The sequence below is a fragment of the Engystomops pustulosus genome, chromosome 2 (assembly GCF_040894005.1).
Source record: "Engystomops pustulosus chromosome 2, aEngPut4.maternal, whole genome shotgun sequence".
Classification (NCBI taxonomy): domain Eukaryota; kingdom Metazoa; phylum Chordata; class Amphibia; order Anura; family Leptodactylidae; genus Engystomops; species Engystomops pustulosus.
The window spans coordinates 198,558,790-198,573,987 of NC_092412.1; the positions used below are offsets into that span (position 1 = coordinate 198,558,790).

At 39.5% G+C, this 15,198-nt stretch overlaps 1 protein-coding gene across 2 annotated transcripts; it reads right to left on the reverse strand.

Moving 5' to 3' along the window:
• Positions 1-528: 528 nt before the first annotated feature.
• On the reverse strand, positions 529-14,924 carry DDX3X (DEAD-box helicase 3 X-linked). 2 transcript variants are annotated; one of them, XM_072137791.1, is made up of 19 exons: positions 14,642-14,924; positions 12,454-12,508; positions 12,296-12,346; positions 11,922-11,993; positions 11,084-11,200; positions 10,674-10,800; positions 9,180-9,338; positions 9,002-9,101; positions 6,908-7,043; positions 6,621-6,706; positions 6,243-6,341; positions 5,994-6,154; positions 5,740-5,884; positions 5,516-5,660; positions 5,251-5,432; positions 5,043-5,160; positions 3,447-3,600; positions 3,250-3,371; positions 529-2,996 (listed from the first exon to the last, which is right to left on the reverse strand). In XM_072137791.1, exons 1-19 carry the CDS (start codon positions 14,684-14,686, stop codon positions 2,914-2,916), a joined length of 2,157 nt encoding a protein of 718 aa, XP_071993892.1. In that variant the 5' UTR covers positions 14,687-14,924; the 3' UTR covers positions 529-2,913. The 2 variants fall into 2 exon arrangements, with proteins under 2 accessions (XP_071993892.1, XP_071993893.1); XM_072137792.1 differs by lacking the exon at positions 11,922-11,993 and having other exon boundaries at positions 14,642-14,923.
• Positions 14,925-15,198: the final 274 nt, after the last annotated feature.

A 15,198-nucleotide genomic window follows, 5' to 3' on the forward strand; every position in this document is an offset into this window, starting at 1 on the left:
GGTACGAAAAGCATTTGAAAATCTCGGATCACAATGCGTTGGAGTAGCGAAGAATCCTTTCTCAAGTGGTATGAGACTGAAGCGTGGGGAATGTAGATATCGTCCCAATCGCTTGCTTGTCTCATACCACTTGAGAAAGTAAAAAATGCTTTTCGTACCATGATGTATCATACCTGAATTTGTGTGTGCGCCACAACAGACAACCCTTAACCTACTCTTTAAAAAGCTACGTGATGGGGACCAATAGCCCAAATTTTATCAAGGCAATAAGTGATTGAACACTGAGTGAAGGACAGATGTAGTTGGGAATTAGATCTTAAATTGTACAACAGAATAATACTTTGTTAAAGATTCAAAATGCTGATGTGTATTGGAAGCTGAGAATCATGGCTGTGGGCACACATCAGGCAAAATGTGTAAAGGGTAGCAGAAACCAGTAGAACAGCGAAATGGAGGATTAATCGCACAAGAAAAACTCTATTTGCATAGATGTTACACATGTAGGATTAAGGAAAAACAAATGACACATTTATTGTTTGCCGTTCAACTTTTATTTTAATAAAATCAGTAATGCACAGCACATGCAGTGCCAAGCATCTATACTAGTACAATAAGCAAAATCTAAACTAAAGCGACTTGAGAGTCAATCTTGACATTTAGCAAGTTCAAATCCATTCTTTGCATATAAATGAGAACCTTATTCTTGTTAAAAAGGTATTGCCAAAGTTACTTGCTAATATGTAATCATTGAGGACACAAGTCACTGATTCAGTATGACAAAGATAAACCACATGTTTGAGGATTGCAATGTGCCAGACATTCACTGAAATAAAAAAAAAGTAACCACACAACTAAACAAAACTCACGCAACAAACATCTGAGAATCTGGACACTTCACGTCAGTGTTTTGAAGTGTTTCATTAATATCTTAAGACAAGTGTATCAAAACCTTGGCATGTTTAATTTCAAATTGCCAATTATATTTTAATTACACCAGAATCTTATGGCTGCTCAGCCAATACTGGGTCTGCTTAATTTGACTTAAGAGTTTAATATGACTTAACATTAAAAGCTCACGCTACCCCGAAATATATAATTTCACGCATACGTTGACATTCAACATTCAAGTGCCAGTGTTTTTGTACTGTCTTTTGGTCAAGTTTCTTTAAGCTTTCAAAGAATCACTTAGGCTTACAAAAATAAATATTTGTCAAAATGTTCAATAAATATTACACAAAACTAGCAGCAAAAAGTATCTAGAAATCCATTGTGTGCAAAATAGTTGCTTCCCCATCTATCACTCCCATGGTCCCAAATAAGTCTCAATCCTGCCCTAGACTCCAAGCAGTGTTTGCCATTGCAAAGAGAAAAATAAGATTTGAGTTTAAAGGACACGTACACAAGACTTATATAAAAATTCTCTGAATGTGCAATAAAAGAAGTTTTGTAGAAAGTTATGGGCAAAAATGTACAAGGGCCACCTATATTTTAAATAGCACCATAACAATTACCTCAATACTGTCAAGTGCACCTACAAAAAAGACTTCGAGCAAGGCACAAAACACTTGAAAAATCTATTGCACTTTAGATTTTTTTTGTCATTCCTACGCCACTGGAGTTGTTACAATTTAACCATGTATAGAAAGCTAAATTTCAAGTGGCAAAGGTGTAAAAGGTGGGAATTAGTCTTTGGCCAGATTTAGCATTGACATACTAAATACAATGGAAACCTATGCAACTAAAACTGACTAAACTGCACACTGACAGATTTTATACCTTGTGCAGTCATGTACATTTGTTCCCCCAAAGATCTTAAGATTTCAATTTACTCATCTGGCGCCATTTTACAAAGTCTACTGTAAGCCAAGCATGTTAACCTCTCAACGCAGCTTGAACAGAGTAATGTGAATCTGCATTAAAATAAAGCCTGCTGCATAATTCTTCCTGTTCATTCCCTCTTGACCAAAAAACATCAACACTAGCATGCGTTATTAGCCCAAAATCAGCCAGGCCTGTCACAGAACCACAAAATGCTGTGGTCAGCCATTCTGCCTTTTTCACGACAGGCTTAATTTGATGATACCTCCTACCAAAAAACTATTTCAAGTTTCAGATAGTTTAACGCTTCCTGTAATGTTCGGCCCATAGCTGACTAGCTCACAAGTTACTTATCTGCCTAAACATTGTTAAAGGAATTGCTGTATTGCGTTCTGAAAAAACAGTGCCTCATGTGTACAAACACATACACCTATGTGACTGGAATGGCTTATTAAAAAGACTCAGGTTCTAAGTACCTTTCCAGGATAGAGTGAGCAAATCAGAACTGAACTTTATACAGTTTGCCACATTAGAAGCTATTCAGATATGCATTACGGTTCTGCTGCCTCAAGGAGGCCAGCTTAACAGATCTAATGTGGGCTTACTGCACGAGTTGGTTTTTCCCTTGTAATCTTAAATGTATGGATGAAACGATTCCTGTTTTGAGTTGTATCACACCTGTGTGCCAAGGTTTGATTTCGCCCAAGTTCAGTAAATTTATTTTCTCTTAACAATTTTGATCTTGAGCAATACTGAGCCAACAGGACATCAAAATAAAAAGTTGTCTAAAGTTAAAGGCACAGTACATTAACAAACAAACTTATCCTCAGTCAAAATAAATGCAGTTGTTGGGTAAGAGGTGGAATTAGGAATTAATCCAACACTACAGCAATGAAATCTTCCAACACCATCAGAGTAGGTCTCTTTTTCCTATTGTGTCTTCATGGCCCAGAGCTCCCGTGAAAAGAAAATTCAGTGGAGAATCACAGCTGGTAATGTACAAGTTCTTGAAGCTACACAAGGTATAGTCTGGCTAAAGTTACATGTGGTTTCCATATTAGCTTGTTTGGTTGAGTCAGTTTTGCAGTAGTGGGCTTAGTTGCCCCACCAGTCAACTTGGGAGCTGCCTCCATAATTTCCTCCATAGCCATCGCTGTTATAGAAGCCACCATATCCACCTGTGTGCAGAAATGAATGTGACATTAAAGTGGTTTCACTAAGAAAAGTCATTTAATCTTGGCAATTTTCTTCATGGAAAAAACCTTCGCAGGAAAGGCACAAGCCTGTAAATTATTTTTTTTTTTTTTAACCAAAATTGGTTTATATGGATAGTGAAAGAATATACACTACACAATTGTATAGAATATATAAATCATGTAGAACCAAAGCCAAATGCACCATATGAACTTAAATTCCCAACATAGATCTTACCTCCACCAAAACCCCGGCTTCCACCGTGACCACTGCTTCTTCCGCCTCGACTGCTGCCAAAGCTGCTGCTAGCACTACTGCTCTGCCTGTAGTCCCTTGCACCAAATCCACCACTAAACCGACTAGGAAAGAAAGAATTAATGAATTTATGTAGGTTTCTTAACTGTAAACTTAAGACTCACAAAACAATGTATTACCTCTTTGAGCGTCCTCTGCTGCTACTCTTGTGATGTTGTTCATAGGCCATGTTCTCCAGCCAAGAAGGTACCTCTTGTTTTGCTTCTACCAAAAGGTCTAGCAAATCTTTTGTTATGTTTACGTTCTTGTCATTGAAAAAAGATGTTGCAAGACCTGTAAAGAAAACCCTGAAAATTAGGTTTAGGACTGGTTTTGCATTGTGCCGAATCGTATTTTATGGATTTTATAGTATTTTTATACATGTGAAAATCCCAGTATATAGATTGCAACAAGTTGTACAAGATAACTAGGTGATTTATTTTAAGGTGCATTTCAAGAAGTGTTCACAGGTGTATTTTTAATAAGATTGGCCATATTAGTGTTTCTAGAACATGGATTTCTTTTGTATTATATAAATGAAGTCAATAAATGAACATTTTATATGAATGGAGTGTTGTAGTGTATTTATTTTATCAATTTTTGCTAGGCTTATGAATGTGCAGGTTGTGAATATTCTGGTAGGACTGCAATAGTCTATTTAGTCAATAGTCCTCAGCAAGTGATTCCTTTATCAAATCTCTGGCTAAAACTATAAAAATCTTTATTACAGTAAAAATAATAAATCTGGCCAATATCAAATAACAGGAATTTTACACCAATTTAATATCAGTCATGCATCATTGCAAAGTAAATTCAGAGCTTTGTACTCTTAAAATCAGCTGATGACCAACATCCCAGTTCATGGGGTATTCTAGGAATATGAATGTCAGCTTTCTGACCAAAGGATTTTTATAGTTATTTGTTAAAAAGCCTTAACTTTTTTGTGCAATGCTGTAAAAAGTTTTGTAGCTTTTTTTGATACAGGGATAGTTAAGAGTTTTTTTTCCCCATTTTAGTTTTCTGGAGGGTTAGAGTAAAAAAACTGGAGTTATTTTTATGTACAGAATACTTTTCATGTATCAAATTAAAAACTACCATAATAAATCCTACCTAGTGTGTGCCAAAGTCGTTTTGATATACATTATGTATAGTCTACAGCAAACGTGGTACCTATTGTGATGTTTTTATGGAGCAGGGTGGGTTTTTTTTTATTTAAGGAATGTTAAATGTTCATTTATTAATACTTATAAATTTAACACCTACAAATTACATATGTCTCCCCTGGGGCTATTCAATACCTCTTGGGAACTTTTCTAAGTGTTTCTTTTAATTTCTGGTTTTCACCTGTAATAGGGGCATCTATAAGAACCCAGTTACAGGGGAACAACAACCCCTCTGGGGGGGGCATCAAATGTTTGATCAGAGCTGGACTAGTTCTGATTATACCCAGAAGCTTATATTAAGCTCTACAGATCCAGCAATCACATGACCGCCAGGTCTGTAGAGCTGGAGGGCAGCACCAGCTCTCCCATCTACATAATGCTGCTTCAGCACGATGCCGTGAGGATCAGAGAAGGCAGATGCGGTTGTAAACCCCATCTCCCTCAGGTCTCAGGCTGTCAGAGGAGGACCTGCGCCTGCAGTTGGCGCAGGAGAAGAATGATGTCACTGCAGACTCAATGTCACACACACACACACTTTATAAGCTGGCAGAATTAAAGGTCCACCACACTTACCAAGATTACCGACACGGCCTGTACGACCTATTCTATGTACATATTCCTCAATGTCACTGGGAAGATCGAAGTTTATAACATGCTTGACGTTTGAAATATCAAGACCTCTTGCCGCTACCTAGATTAGAAAAAAAATATTTTTGCATAAAATAGTAAAAGGCTACAGAAAAAAAATTCTGCTTCATTGCAGATTAATAAAAATGCTTACTGCTGTTGCCACAAGAATTGGACTTTTTCCAGACCGGAATTGATGAAGTGCTTCTTCACGATCTCGTTGAGATCTATCTCCATGGATACTTGTGCAAGCATACCCTTCATGGTAAAGGAAGTCCTCAAGGGCATCTGCACCCTTTTTAGTTTCAACAAATACTAGAGTTAATGAATCCTTGCCTAAAAAAAAAAAAAAAACACACATATGAAATAAAAGCATTCAGCCATCAGTAATTATTGATATTCCAAGTCTAATTGCTTACCTGTGGCATTGAGAAGATCCAATAAAAATGATCGCTTATCCAGTTCCTCTACCCAAACAACTTTTTGTGTTATGTTCTCAGATGTGGAGCCTACTCTGCCTACTGCCAAGAAAATGTATTCATCCAGAAAGTCTCGTGCAAGGATCTGTAAGTGGATGGAGAGTCAATTAGAAAAAAAAATTTTTTACAAGACAGGTAGGCAAGATAATTTGTGGGATTTGTACCTGGATTTCTTTGGGGAAGGTGGCACTGAACATCATGGTCTGACGAACACCTTTGGGAGGCATAGTGTCTTCTTCAACTATTCGCCTAATTTGGGGCTCAAATCCCATGTCAAGCATTCTATCAGCTTCATCCAATACAAGATACCTTAAAAATAAGATTTTTTAAGAGTAAGAACAGTATCAAATTGTGACTGAAACAGGTTAACAATTTGCAGATGACACCCAAAATCAACCAATAATGAATTCTGACATACTTGCAACAGTCCAGGCCAATCTTTCCACGTTCCATCATATCAACTAGACGACCAGGTGTAGCCACAAGCAAGTGGCAACCCCGTTCCAAGTCTCGAATCTGCTGTCCAATGTCTGCACCACCATACACAACACATGGACGTACTCGGGATCTGTAAGCAAACTAGTAATGGGAAAGAATAAAGGTTTGTAAAGCTTTTTCCTGTTACTGGGCCAACACATTGATGCAAGCAAGTTCATGAGCACCATACCTTTCTGGCTTCTTCATAGATCTGTACTGCAAGCTCTCTTGTTGGAGCCAATACAAGGGACAATGGGAACTGTTTGCGTCTTCCATACCTTCCATTATCCTAAGTAAAAAAAAAAAAAAAAAAAGTAAACTCCTGACAGCATCACAATATTCACAACAGAGTGAAATCACATGCATTCTAAAGCTGCATTTTAATGTTCCTTGTTTAATATGTCCTAAGTTTGTTGGAGAAACTTCTCACAGTAAAGTGGTGCCTCAAGCACAAAGTACTATGGAATTCTAGTATGCAGGGGTACATTTCAGTTTAATATGGAACCTGCCCTATATGGATAGGGCTCAAGGTATTAAGATCTGTCAGTCCCAGTAATTAAAAAAGTACCTTTAAGTGCTTCATGGCATCACTAGGACCATCGGTGTAGATCTGACTTAAGATAGGGAGCAAAAAGGCAGCAGTTTTTCCAGATCCTAAAAGCAAAAACTGTTTATATTAGCACACAAATACCTAGAAGTAATGACATACAAAGCTTTGGTTTCCAATGTCAATATTTATAACCCTTAGATAAGCAACCTAACCAGAAAAAACTGCTTTTAGTTTTAAAAAGCTGTAAATTGGCCCATATGTGGAGCCCATATTCAAGGTGATAGAAAATGTTTATAAAAGCATACCTGTCTGAGCACAGGCCATCAAGTCTCGTTTCTCACTGATGATTGGAATTGCATACTTCTGGACTGGAGTGGGCCGGGTGTAACGAGTCAGTTGAATGTTTCCCATAATTATCTCTCCCATGTTGACATCGTGGAACTTTAGGAAGTTAAGAAAAGAAAAATGAAGTTGTCTAACATCCATTAGGTATAAATGTACAAAGCTGTAACTTATCCATTGGTCTAAAGTTTTTTTTTTTAAATTCTTGTTTTTAAGATTAAAGAGAACCCGTCAGGCAAAATAACCCCCCTAAACTAAATATATTTTCATAAACTGCCATTAGAGAGCATTGCCTCTATCCCTTCATTCTCCCTCTGCATAGGAGAGATACAACAGCTCCATGAAGCCATGATATAGCAGAACATGTCAGGTACTTGTGTAGTAAAAAGGCTTTAAAAATTACATAACCCAGCCTGAGGAGCTGCAGGTTCTATTAACATGTAAGGAGCCGCTGAGGCTCATTTGCACAAGATTAAAAAAAAAAAAGGGCATAAGCAGCTAGATGAGTGGATCCTGCCAGAGGGGGCACACAGCAGTAGACTAGTGTGCTTGTTCTACAATCCTTCATCCTGGTGGTAGATATTCTGTAAACCAAAGGATAAATTAAACATTTATCAACTATTACTTGAAAGTTCGTAACTGTTGGATGACTAACTGATTAACGCATCCAATACACTAATCAGTTGGTCAGTCATGGACTGGGCCAGTCTGGCATCACCCATGGTTGTAGATAAACTGGTTGTCAACTTATTAATCAGAAAAATAAAGTTCCAGCTGTGCTGAACCATAAAGTGACATTAACCCCTTAACGCTCTGCGCCGTAGCTTTACGGCGCAGAAGTATAAGGGATGTATGAAGAGGGCTCACGGGCTGAAGTCCTCTTCATACAAAGGTGGGGGTTTTTCCATATTGCAGAAAACCCCCACCGCTAATAACCGCGGTCGGTGGGCGCCGCCATCTTTGTTACGATCGGTTGCCATGGTAGCCTCGGGTCTTTGTTTGACCCGAGGATACATGGCTTCTGCATATCCATTACAATGAGCCAGTGGCTCATTGTAATGTATAGTGTGCAAAAATGCCATATTTTGCAATACTGTAGTATTGCAGTATATGGTAGGAGCGATCTGACCATCTAGGGTTAATGTACCCTAGATGGTCTAAAAATAGTGAAAAAAAGTATAAAAAAAAATAATCAAATATTAAAAGTTTAAATCACCCCACTTTCCCTAGAACAGATATAATAAACAGTAAAAATCAAACATATTAGGTATCGCTGCATCCCAAAATGCCCGATCAAAATATAAAACCGGTTACGGGCGGCGGTGACCTCTGAGGCGGGAAATTGCGCCCAAATGTCCGAAATGCGACTTTTACACCTTTTTACATAACATAAAAAAAAGAAATAAAAAATTATCAAAATGTCGCACAGACCTCAAAATGGTAGCAATGAAAACGTCGCTTCATTTCGCAAAAAAAGACCCCTCACACATCTCCGTGCGCCAAAGTATGAAAAAGTTATTAGCGTCAGAAGATGACAAAAATTCTCTTTTTTGTACACTTTCGTTTAATCTTTGAAAATGTATTAAAACACAATAAAACCCATGTAAATTTGGTATCACCGCGATCGCACCGAACCAAAGAATAAAGTAGGCATGTTATTTGGAGCGAAGAGTGAAAGTCGTAAAAACTGAGCCCACAAGAATTTTTCCACATTAGTAATTTTTTCAGCTTCGCAGTACATGGCATGTTAAAATAAATAACATTACGGGAAAGTAAAATTTGTTATGCACAAAGTAAGCCCTCACACAGGTCTGTACACGGAAAAATGAAAAAGTTATGGATTTGTGAAGTTGGAGAGCGAGAAAGGAGCCGAAAAACCCTGTGTCCTTAAGGGGTTAAGGATACAGAGAAGGTAGAACAGCAAATATATTTAAAAACTTATAAGACTGCTTTCTTGATTTGCCATGCAATAGGAAGGAAAAGTAATTGCTGAGAAATGGACAAGCAAAAATGAATGTGCATATTGCCAAAAACCTTAAATTATATATTAAACATACGCTTTCAATGTGTGGAGGACAGTTTGAGCCTGTTGCTTCAACTGGAATGTCATCATACTTCTCAAAGTTTATTCCAGTATTACTTCCAGAGAAGAGTTCCCTAAGGAAGGAATCATACAAGTTAAAAACACAACAAATAACTATATGCTTTGTTTTGTCTTTTGCGTTTAATACTCACTGTTCAATCCGATCATTTGGGGCAAGAGGCTTTGACCAGTCATCTTCATCATTTCGCTCATCTGTCCAACGACTGCTGCCACGATCGTATTTACCAAAACCACCTCTGTCACTCCGATTTCCCATGCCATCAAACCCATCTGTACGCCTATCATCAGATCTATTACACAGTTCAAACAAATAAGTATTTGTATTCCTTCTAAAACTTTGCATACAATACAAATTTTAAGTTAAGTCCACAGAGGATGGACTTGCTGTAATCTTTTACCCCTTGTACTTCAACAGGTACAGTTTGCAGCAAATTCTAGTTTTAGGTTAGTAAATGACAGATGTTTGGCCTTTTCTAAGTAAATTAATCAATTTTGGAATTTTATGTATGTAGGATGTCACCACTTGTACAATGTACCAGGGTGTATATAAATCCAAAAACCACTAGAACATAAGATAAGCTGCAGATTGAATAAAACTTGTCCTGTGTGGACTTACACTAAAAACTTGTTTTTAAGTACCCCCCAATAGACTGCAAAAAGTAATCGATATAAAACCTCAATTCCTGGTGCAGAAGGTACATAGAACTCTGCATCTTACACTGTGGACTGATCTGGGGTGTATTAAAGGCTTACCTGAGGCGCAGTAGGTCCTTTACCAGTTTATGCTCTGGTTGCCTGGGTGCGAGAACAGCACAGGACTACCCCTCAGATTTTTTGGTTGAGGAAAGTGAGCTCACCTTACTTGTGCGCACAAAACACAAGGTGTTTAACAACCATATACTATAGCCTAACCCACAGAAAACTGCAGTTATATAAAAACCCTCCAAACAAAATAGCAAGTTACTTAGATAAGTCAGAAGAGGCACAAATTCTTAAAGTGACATGGCATCTCTGGAAACCAGCAATGTGCCAAAAATTATGCAAACATCTCAGAATTTTGGAACAGTTTTTGGTGCAAGCAATGCCAAATATACAAGTTAAAGCTAGGCTAGTCTTAAACTACACCATAATCATCCGGAAGCAGACAATGAAATACGATGCAGAACAAGACTGATCCTATAAATGAACGGTCTTGCTTTGAAAACACTTTGAAAAACTGCCCCATTCTGCAAGACAAAATTAGCAAAATTTAGTACACAAATACATGGTCATTACATATCTGCTTTTAAAGTTATTTTCATAACCACCACTAGACTTAGACATTTCAGCCAGTAACACTTGAATCACATCTGTACCAATTGCTGCACAAGACTATATGAGATGTACACCGGAACTACAATGAAGAGTCATACATGTTATAAAGGAAAACTAGAAAAGGCCAAAGTAAATTGCTTTTCTTTTCTCAAAAGACAACTTGCAACTTTGTGTTTGGAGGCATTTTATAACAATCCCTGACTTACAGCTACTCACACATGATCCTGAAATATTTTACATGTCCACCCAAAAGGTCACTAGCACAAAAGAAAGTCATTCAAGTAATATCAAATTCTTTCAACAGCACTTACCTCCGTGCCCCACTACCTCTGTCATTAAATACACCTGGTCTGCCACGGTCGCTTCGTGATCCAAAACTGCTGTAAGCATCCCGCTCTCTGCCAGAATTCCATCCAGAATTATCTCTGTCATAAAATCCTGAAAAGGGGGACAAGTGAGAAACTGCAATCAATATGGGCTTTTTACCAGAGACAAAGTAAAACATAAGAATGCTAAAGGGATATAGCAATTTATCTGGAAAATTTTTTAGAGATGCCACTTTGAATATACAAAAGAAATGTCTCCAAGAATTACAATGCTTGAACCATATCCACATCATGCAGTCATAGCTCATGTCTATAAGATTAGTCAATTTGCTAGATTTATTATCAAGTTTGTTATCAAAATTGAAAGTTTGTTTGACATCACATGGTGAATTTACCTCTGTCAGTGCGACCAGAGCCGCCCCTATTTCCAAATCCATTCATACGACCATCACGGTCATCGTGAGTCCCATTGACATAGCCATTGCCTCCACGTCCAGCATCCCATCCTGAATCTTTTAAAAGGGCAGGGGGAAAAAAAACACATTAATTATGTTGACACAAACCTGACATTCTTTAGTCATTAGCGTGTTGAGGGCAAACCGTGCCTTGTGGACAACCACCCATTAAAATACTAGTGTCTAAAAGCAAGCTAAAGCAAGCTGACAAACCCCAGTGTAATGCATATTACATGCACATTAGTATATTTTATAGCTGCCAGATTCCCACATATCAAAATATAGCTAAGTATTCACACCAATGGTACCAATCACTGATCACCAAAGATGTAGCAGAGATGACAATTTAGGCAAACTCCTATCAGACAAGCCTGCATTGGAGTCTGTCAGTTGGAGGAGAGCCTGGAAACTGCATGGCTTGCTTCTACTTGTACACAGAAGTTGCACCATCAGCATATTGGCATGATTCACAGCTGCTATGCATGGACTCATGCTTAGGGTTCATTCACATTAGCATTTTGTAGTTATGTAAAACGCTACTGGGAACAACCAGAACAGAATAAATGCAGGCTTTTAATCACTCAAAGACCTAACCATTAGTTAATTGAGCCACAAAGCCAAGTGGAACTGTTACAAGATCTGAGTGCATGGAAGACATTGCTATAACAAAGCAGTATGATCAAGATTCCACTGCAATTCACAGGCAGCTCATTGGCTAGCTTATATGCAGGCCAAGCTATTGTGCAGCCAACACACCAAGACAGGTAAAGAACCGTACCATTCCTTTGGGACCACCAATCACCGTAGCCCTTATACACATCTACTGCTGGATATTGACACCTTGGAAAACCTATACGATAATAAATCTTTCAGAACAAGTACTCCAGTCTCTAATTTATAGAAAGCTGAACAGGAAGGGCAGTATTAGCATGTTCAAAACTGAACACTAAAACCTACAAATTTTGGGAATGATGCCTCAAAAAGCTTGTATGGTATATATTGGATAGGATATTGTTTACTACCTCATTTGTAGCGTCATTTACTAGGCAAAGGCAACCTAAAGGTTTTGCTTTGCGAGTTTGTGGAAAATGAAGTTAGGTAGGTATTTGGTGTAGTGTTACACAAGCTGCAGATGATTCAATGAAGACTTACCATGTCTTGAAGCTTCTTTGTTTCTTAGATGAGGAGGAATGTAACGGCCCTCTACAAAGAAAAGAGAAGTGGTTAAACTAAATGAACCAAAAAAGAAAAAAAAAAAAAAAAAAAATGATAAATACCCATATATGAGAATTGCCAGCAATTATACTTACTAGTTGCAGAACCACCACTTTGATCGTCAGCAGAATTCAAGTCTAGCCCAGCAAACTGATGGAGAAAGAAGACGTTACTCAGGAATATGAATAAATATAAGATTATGTATTTTGTCATACAACTATGCATCCTAGAAACAAACAGTATCCAAGTAGCACCCCCTCCTGATGCATGCACTGCAGTAAACAAGACATCTTCAGGCTACATAAGGTACTGCAGCCAGGAAAACAGAAAGACATCACAAAAGACAAAATGGATGCAAGCCAACAAAGAATGCATAATAAGCCATCTACCACAACAAATAACTCAAATGCAACGCTGACTTCTGTGGGTGAAGATTGACAGGACACCAACTACAATTTGCCAGATCAATGTTAAGAAGCCCACCCAGAAGGCATTCAAGTTTTGGTTGTCCAACCAAAACTTTAGGTGTTTTAAGGTGGCGCAAACCACTTAAATCATAAATGAAAATTCTCTTTACACTAAATGAAGAACAAAATCCTACATCTTCACTATTAGCAATGTGAAAATAACTGACCACACTCAAGTTTCATGAAAAGAATCATAGCAAACCAATAGAGAACATTACTTAAACAATGGATAACAAACAAGTGGTTGAGTTGTATATAGTTTTACATTGTCCATCTTATACTGAAGACTGACTTCTGTGCCACACAGCAAAAATTGAAATGCCACAGCAAGGATTACCTGCAGCGCTATTCAAAAAGACCAAAACCATTATAAAGCATCCATGTCTAGCCCCTTCCTAGTTTAATACATTTGCTTTGAGAAGAATAGGACAACTTGTATAACTAACTAAAAGTTTCATACAACTTTTATCCAACCATCTATGGGACATCAAAGAAACTCGCAACTTTTTGCTACAATAAGGGAACTAGACAAAGTTTTTGCACCTTTTATGCCAATGGCATAACCCGAAAACAAGTATACCAACATTACTTCTGCAACACTCATTCACAGTGACAAAGGTTTGACCAGGCAATGCAATGGTTGCTTCAATTCAGAGAATTTCTGGGGAATACTTAGTCTGAAATGTATGGCCGCCTCTGCTGTTAAGGTAACAGGATTAAGTCGAGTCTAGCTAGATCACAAGCTATCGGCAAATGGTGATTCCATAGTGTGGCCACAATGTAGCCTAGTCCACCAATAGAGAACTAGCTACATCAAAGACAAGGTGCTAGTGGACAAACCAGTAGAGGGCAAAGGAATAAAAATAGTGTGGTGGTCCAAGATTCACATCTAACCTCACAATAAGTCAATTCTGACCCCAACCATGTACATGAAAGGTATGTACATTTCCAAAGAGTTTGATCTAGTGATGAGACAGGCAAAGCATAGACCTTATGAATAGAAACATGGCAGCAGAAACACCCTATGGATATGCAGGTTGAGATAACAAAATTAAAGGAGAACAACTTTAGCCTATGCTGTGACAACATCGAAAGACATTAAAGCTTCCTTCCAATGCAACATATTTCTTGGAGCAGGAGGCAGTGTAAGTGAGGATACACAGTGCAGTACAATGTAGGTCACAGGGGAAGTGGAAACGCCAGGCTGGTAACAAGGCAATGCGGTGCCATGTAAGGCACTAGCGCCCTCCACGCCACGTGTTGGGGAGGAGGGGGGGGGAGATGGATGATCGGAGAAGAGTGTTTACAGTTGAGGGCATAGGCCAGGCCTCGGTGATGTGAACTCGTGCGGCGTCACTCGGCGCAGCACAGGGATGGCCGGGTAATAAGCCGGCTGCGTGTCCTCCCCTCCCCCTCTGCTCTCACAAAGGCCGCCATTGTAAGGATGCGACGAGTAGGCCTAGTTCCCGGCTCACAGCACGACATCACGGTTACACCGGACATCAGCATGGATGACTAGAAGAGACGGACCCGAAACACGATCTCCGATGTGCGTCATCCCTCTGGGCCGCCAAGCTCACACCCGGCCTGATGACGCACCGGCAACACAAAGCCAACACTGATGTAATGACCCGCAGAGAGAGTCCCCGGCGGCCGGGAGGGAGAATAATGAGCGCCGCCACCAACCCGGTAGTCCCAGCCAGAGCGGGAGGGCGCGTTATGTAACTGCGCACACAGGCGCTCCGCCACCACACTAGGCCGCCATTGTCTGCCGCGCCACACACAGCCCCATCCCCCACACGTACACAACACTTACCTGCTGGTCTAGACCGTGAACATTTTCGACGGCCACATGACTCATAACTAAACGATAAGAAGGCCGGGATCCCTCAAACAGGAAATTGGTCGACGTTTTCTGCGGGAGTAACGACACAACGACCGCCTAGAAATTCACCAACTTAGTTACGTTCCTGACTAACAAAAAAAACTCAAACTTATAAAAGTGGTTAATAAGTCGCTAGTACTTCAAACTACAGCTGATAACTGGCGACGCGCACAGTACGAGAGGCTGCTCCCAACTGAACGCCCGGGCGAGCCGGGCCGACCTCTTATATACAAACGACGTGAAAATGACGTCAATACGCATGTGGACGTCGTTCTGAGGGGGCGGAGTTTGACCGGCGCGCTCCCGCGATGAGGACCTCGTTTTGCCTGCCGTGCGAGTATCTCTTGTCTCCGGGCAGCCTACGTCGACGAGCGCCTATCACAGGCAAGGACGAGCTCCTTGGGAAGTATCGCGCGATTTCCTAGTTCTTCTGCCGCGATGTGGCGTGGATTACATTACGGGCTGTGGGTTGTACTGTAGTTGTAGGG

Excerpts from the sequence above, each read along its gene's own strand:
- DDX3X (XM_072137791.1), bottom strand. The coding sequence starts at position 14,686 with ATGAGTCATGTGGCCGTCGAAAATGTTCACGGTCTAGACCAGCAG. Across the intron at positions 6,707-6,907 it reads GATGGCCTGTGCTCAGACAG|GATCTGGAAAAACTGCTGCC; the intron begins GTATGCTTTTAT and ends TTTTGCTTTTAG. Across the intron at positions 3,372-3,446 it reads AGCAGAGGACGCTCAAAGAG|TCGGTTTAGTGGTGGATTTG; the intron begins GTAATACATTGT and ends TTTCTTTCCTAG.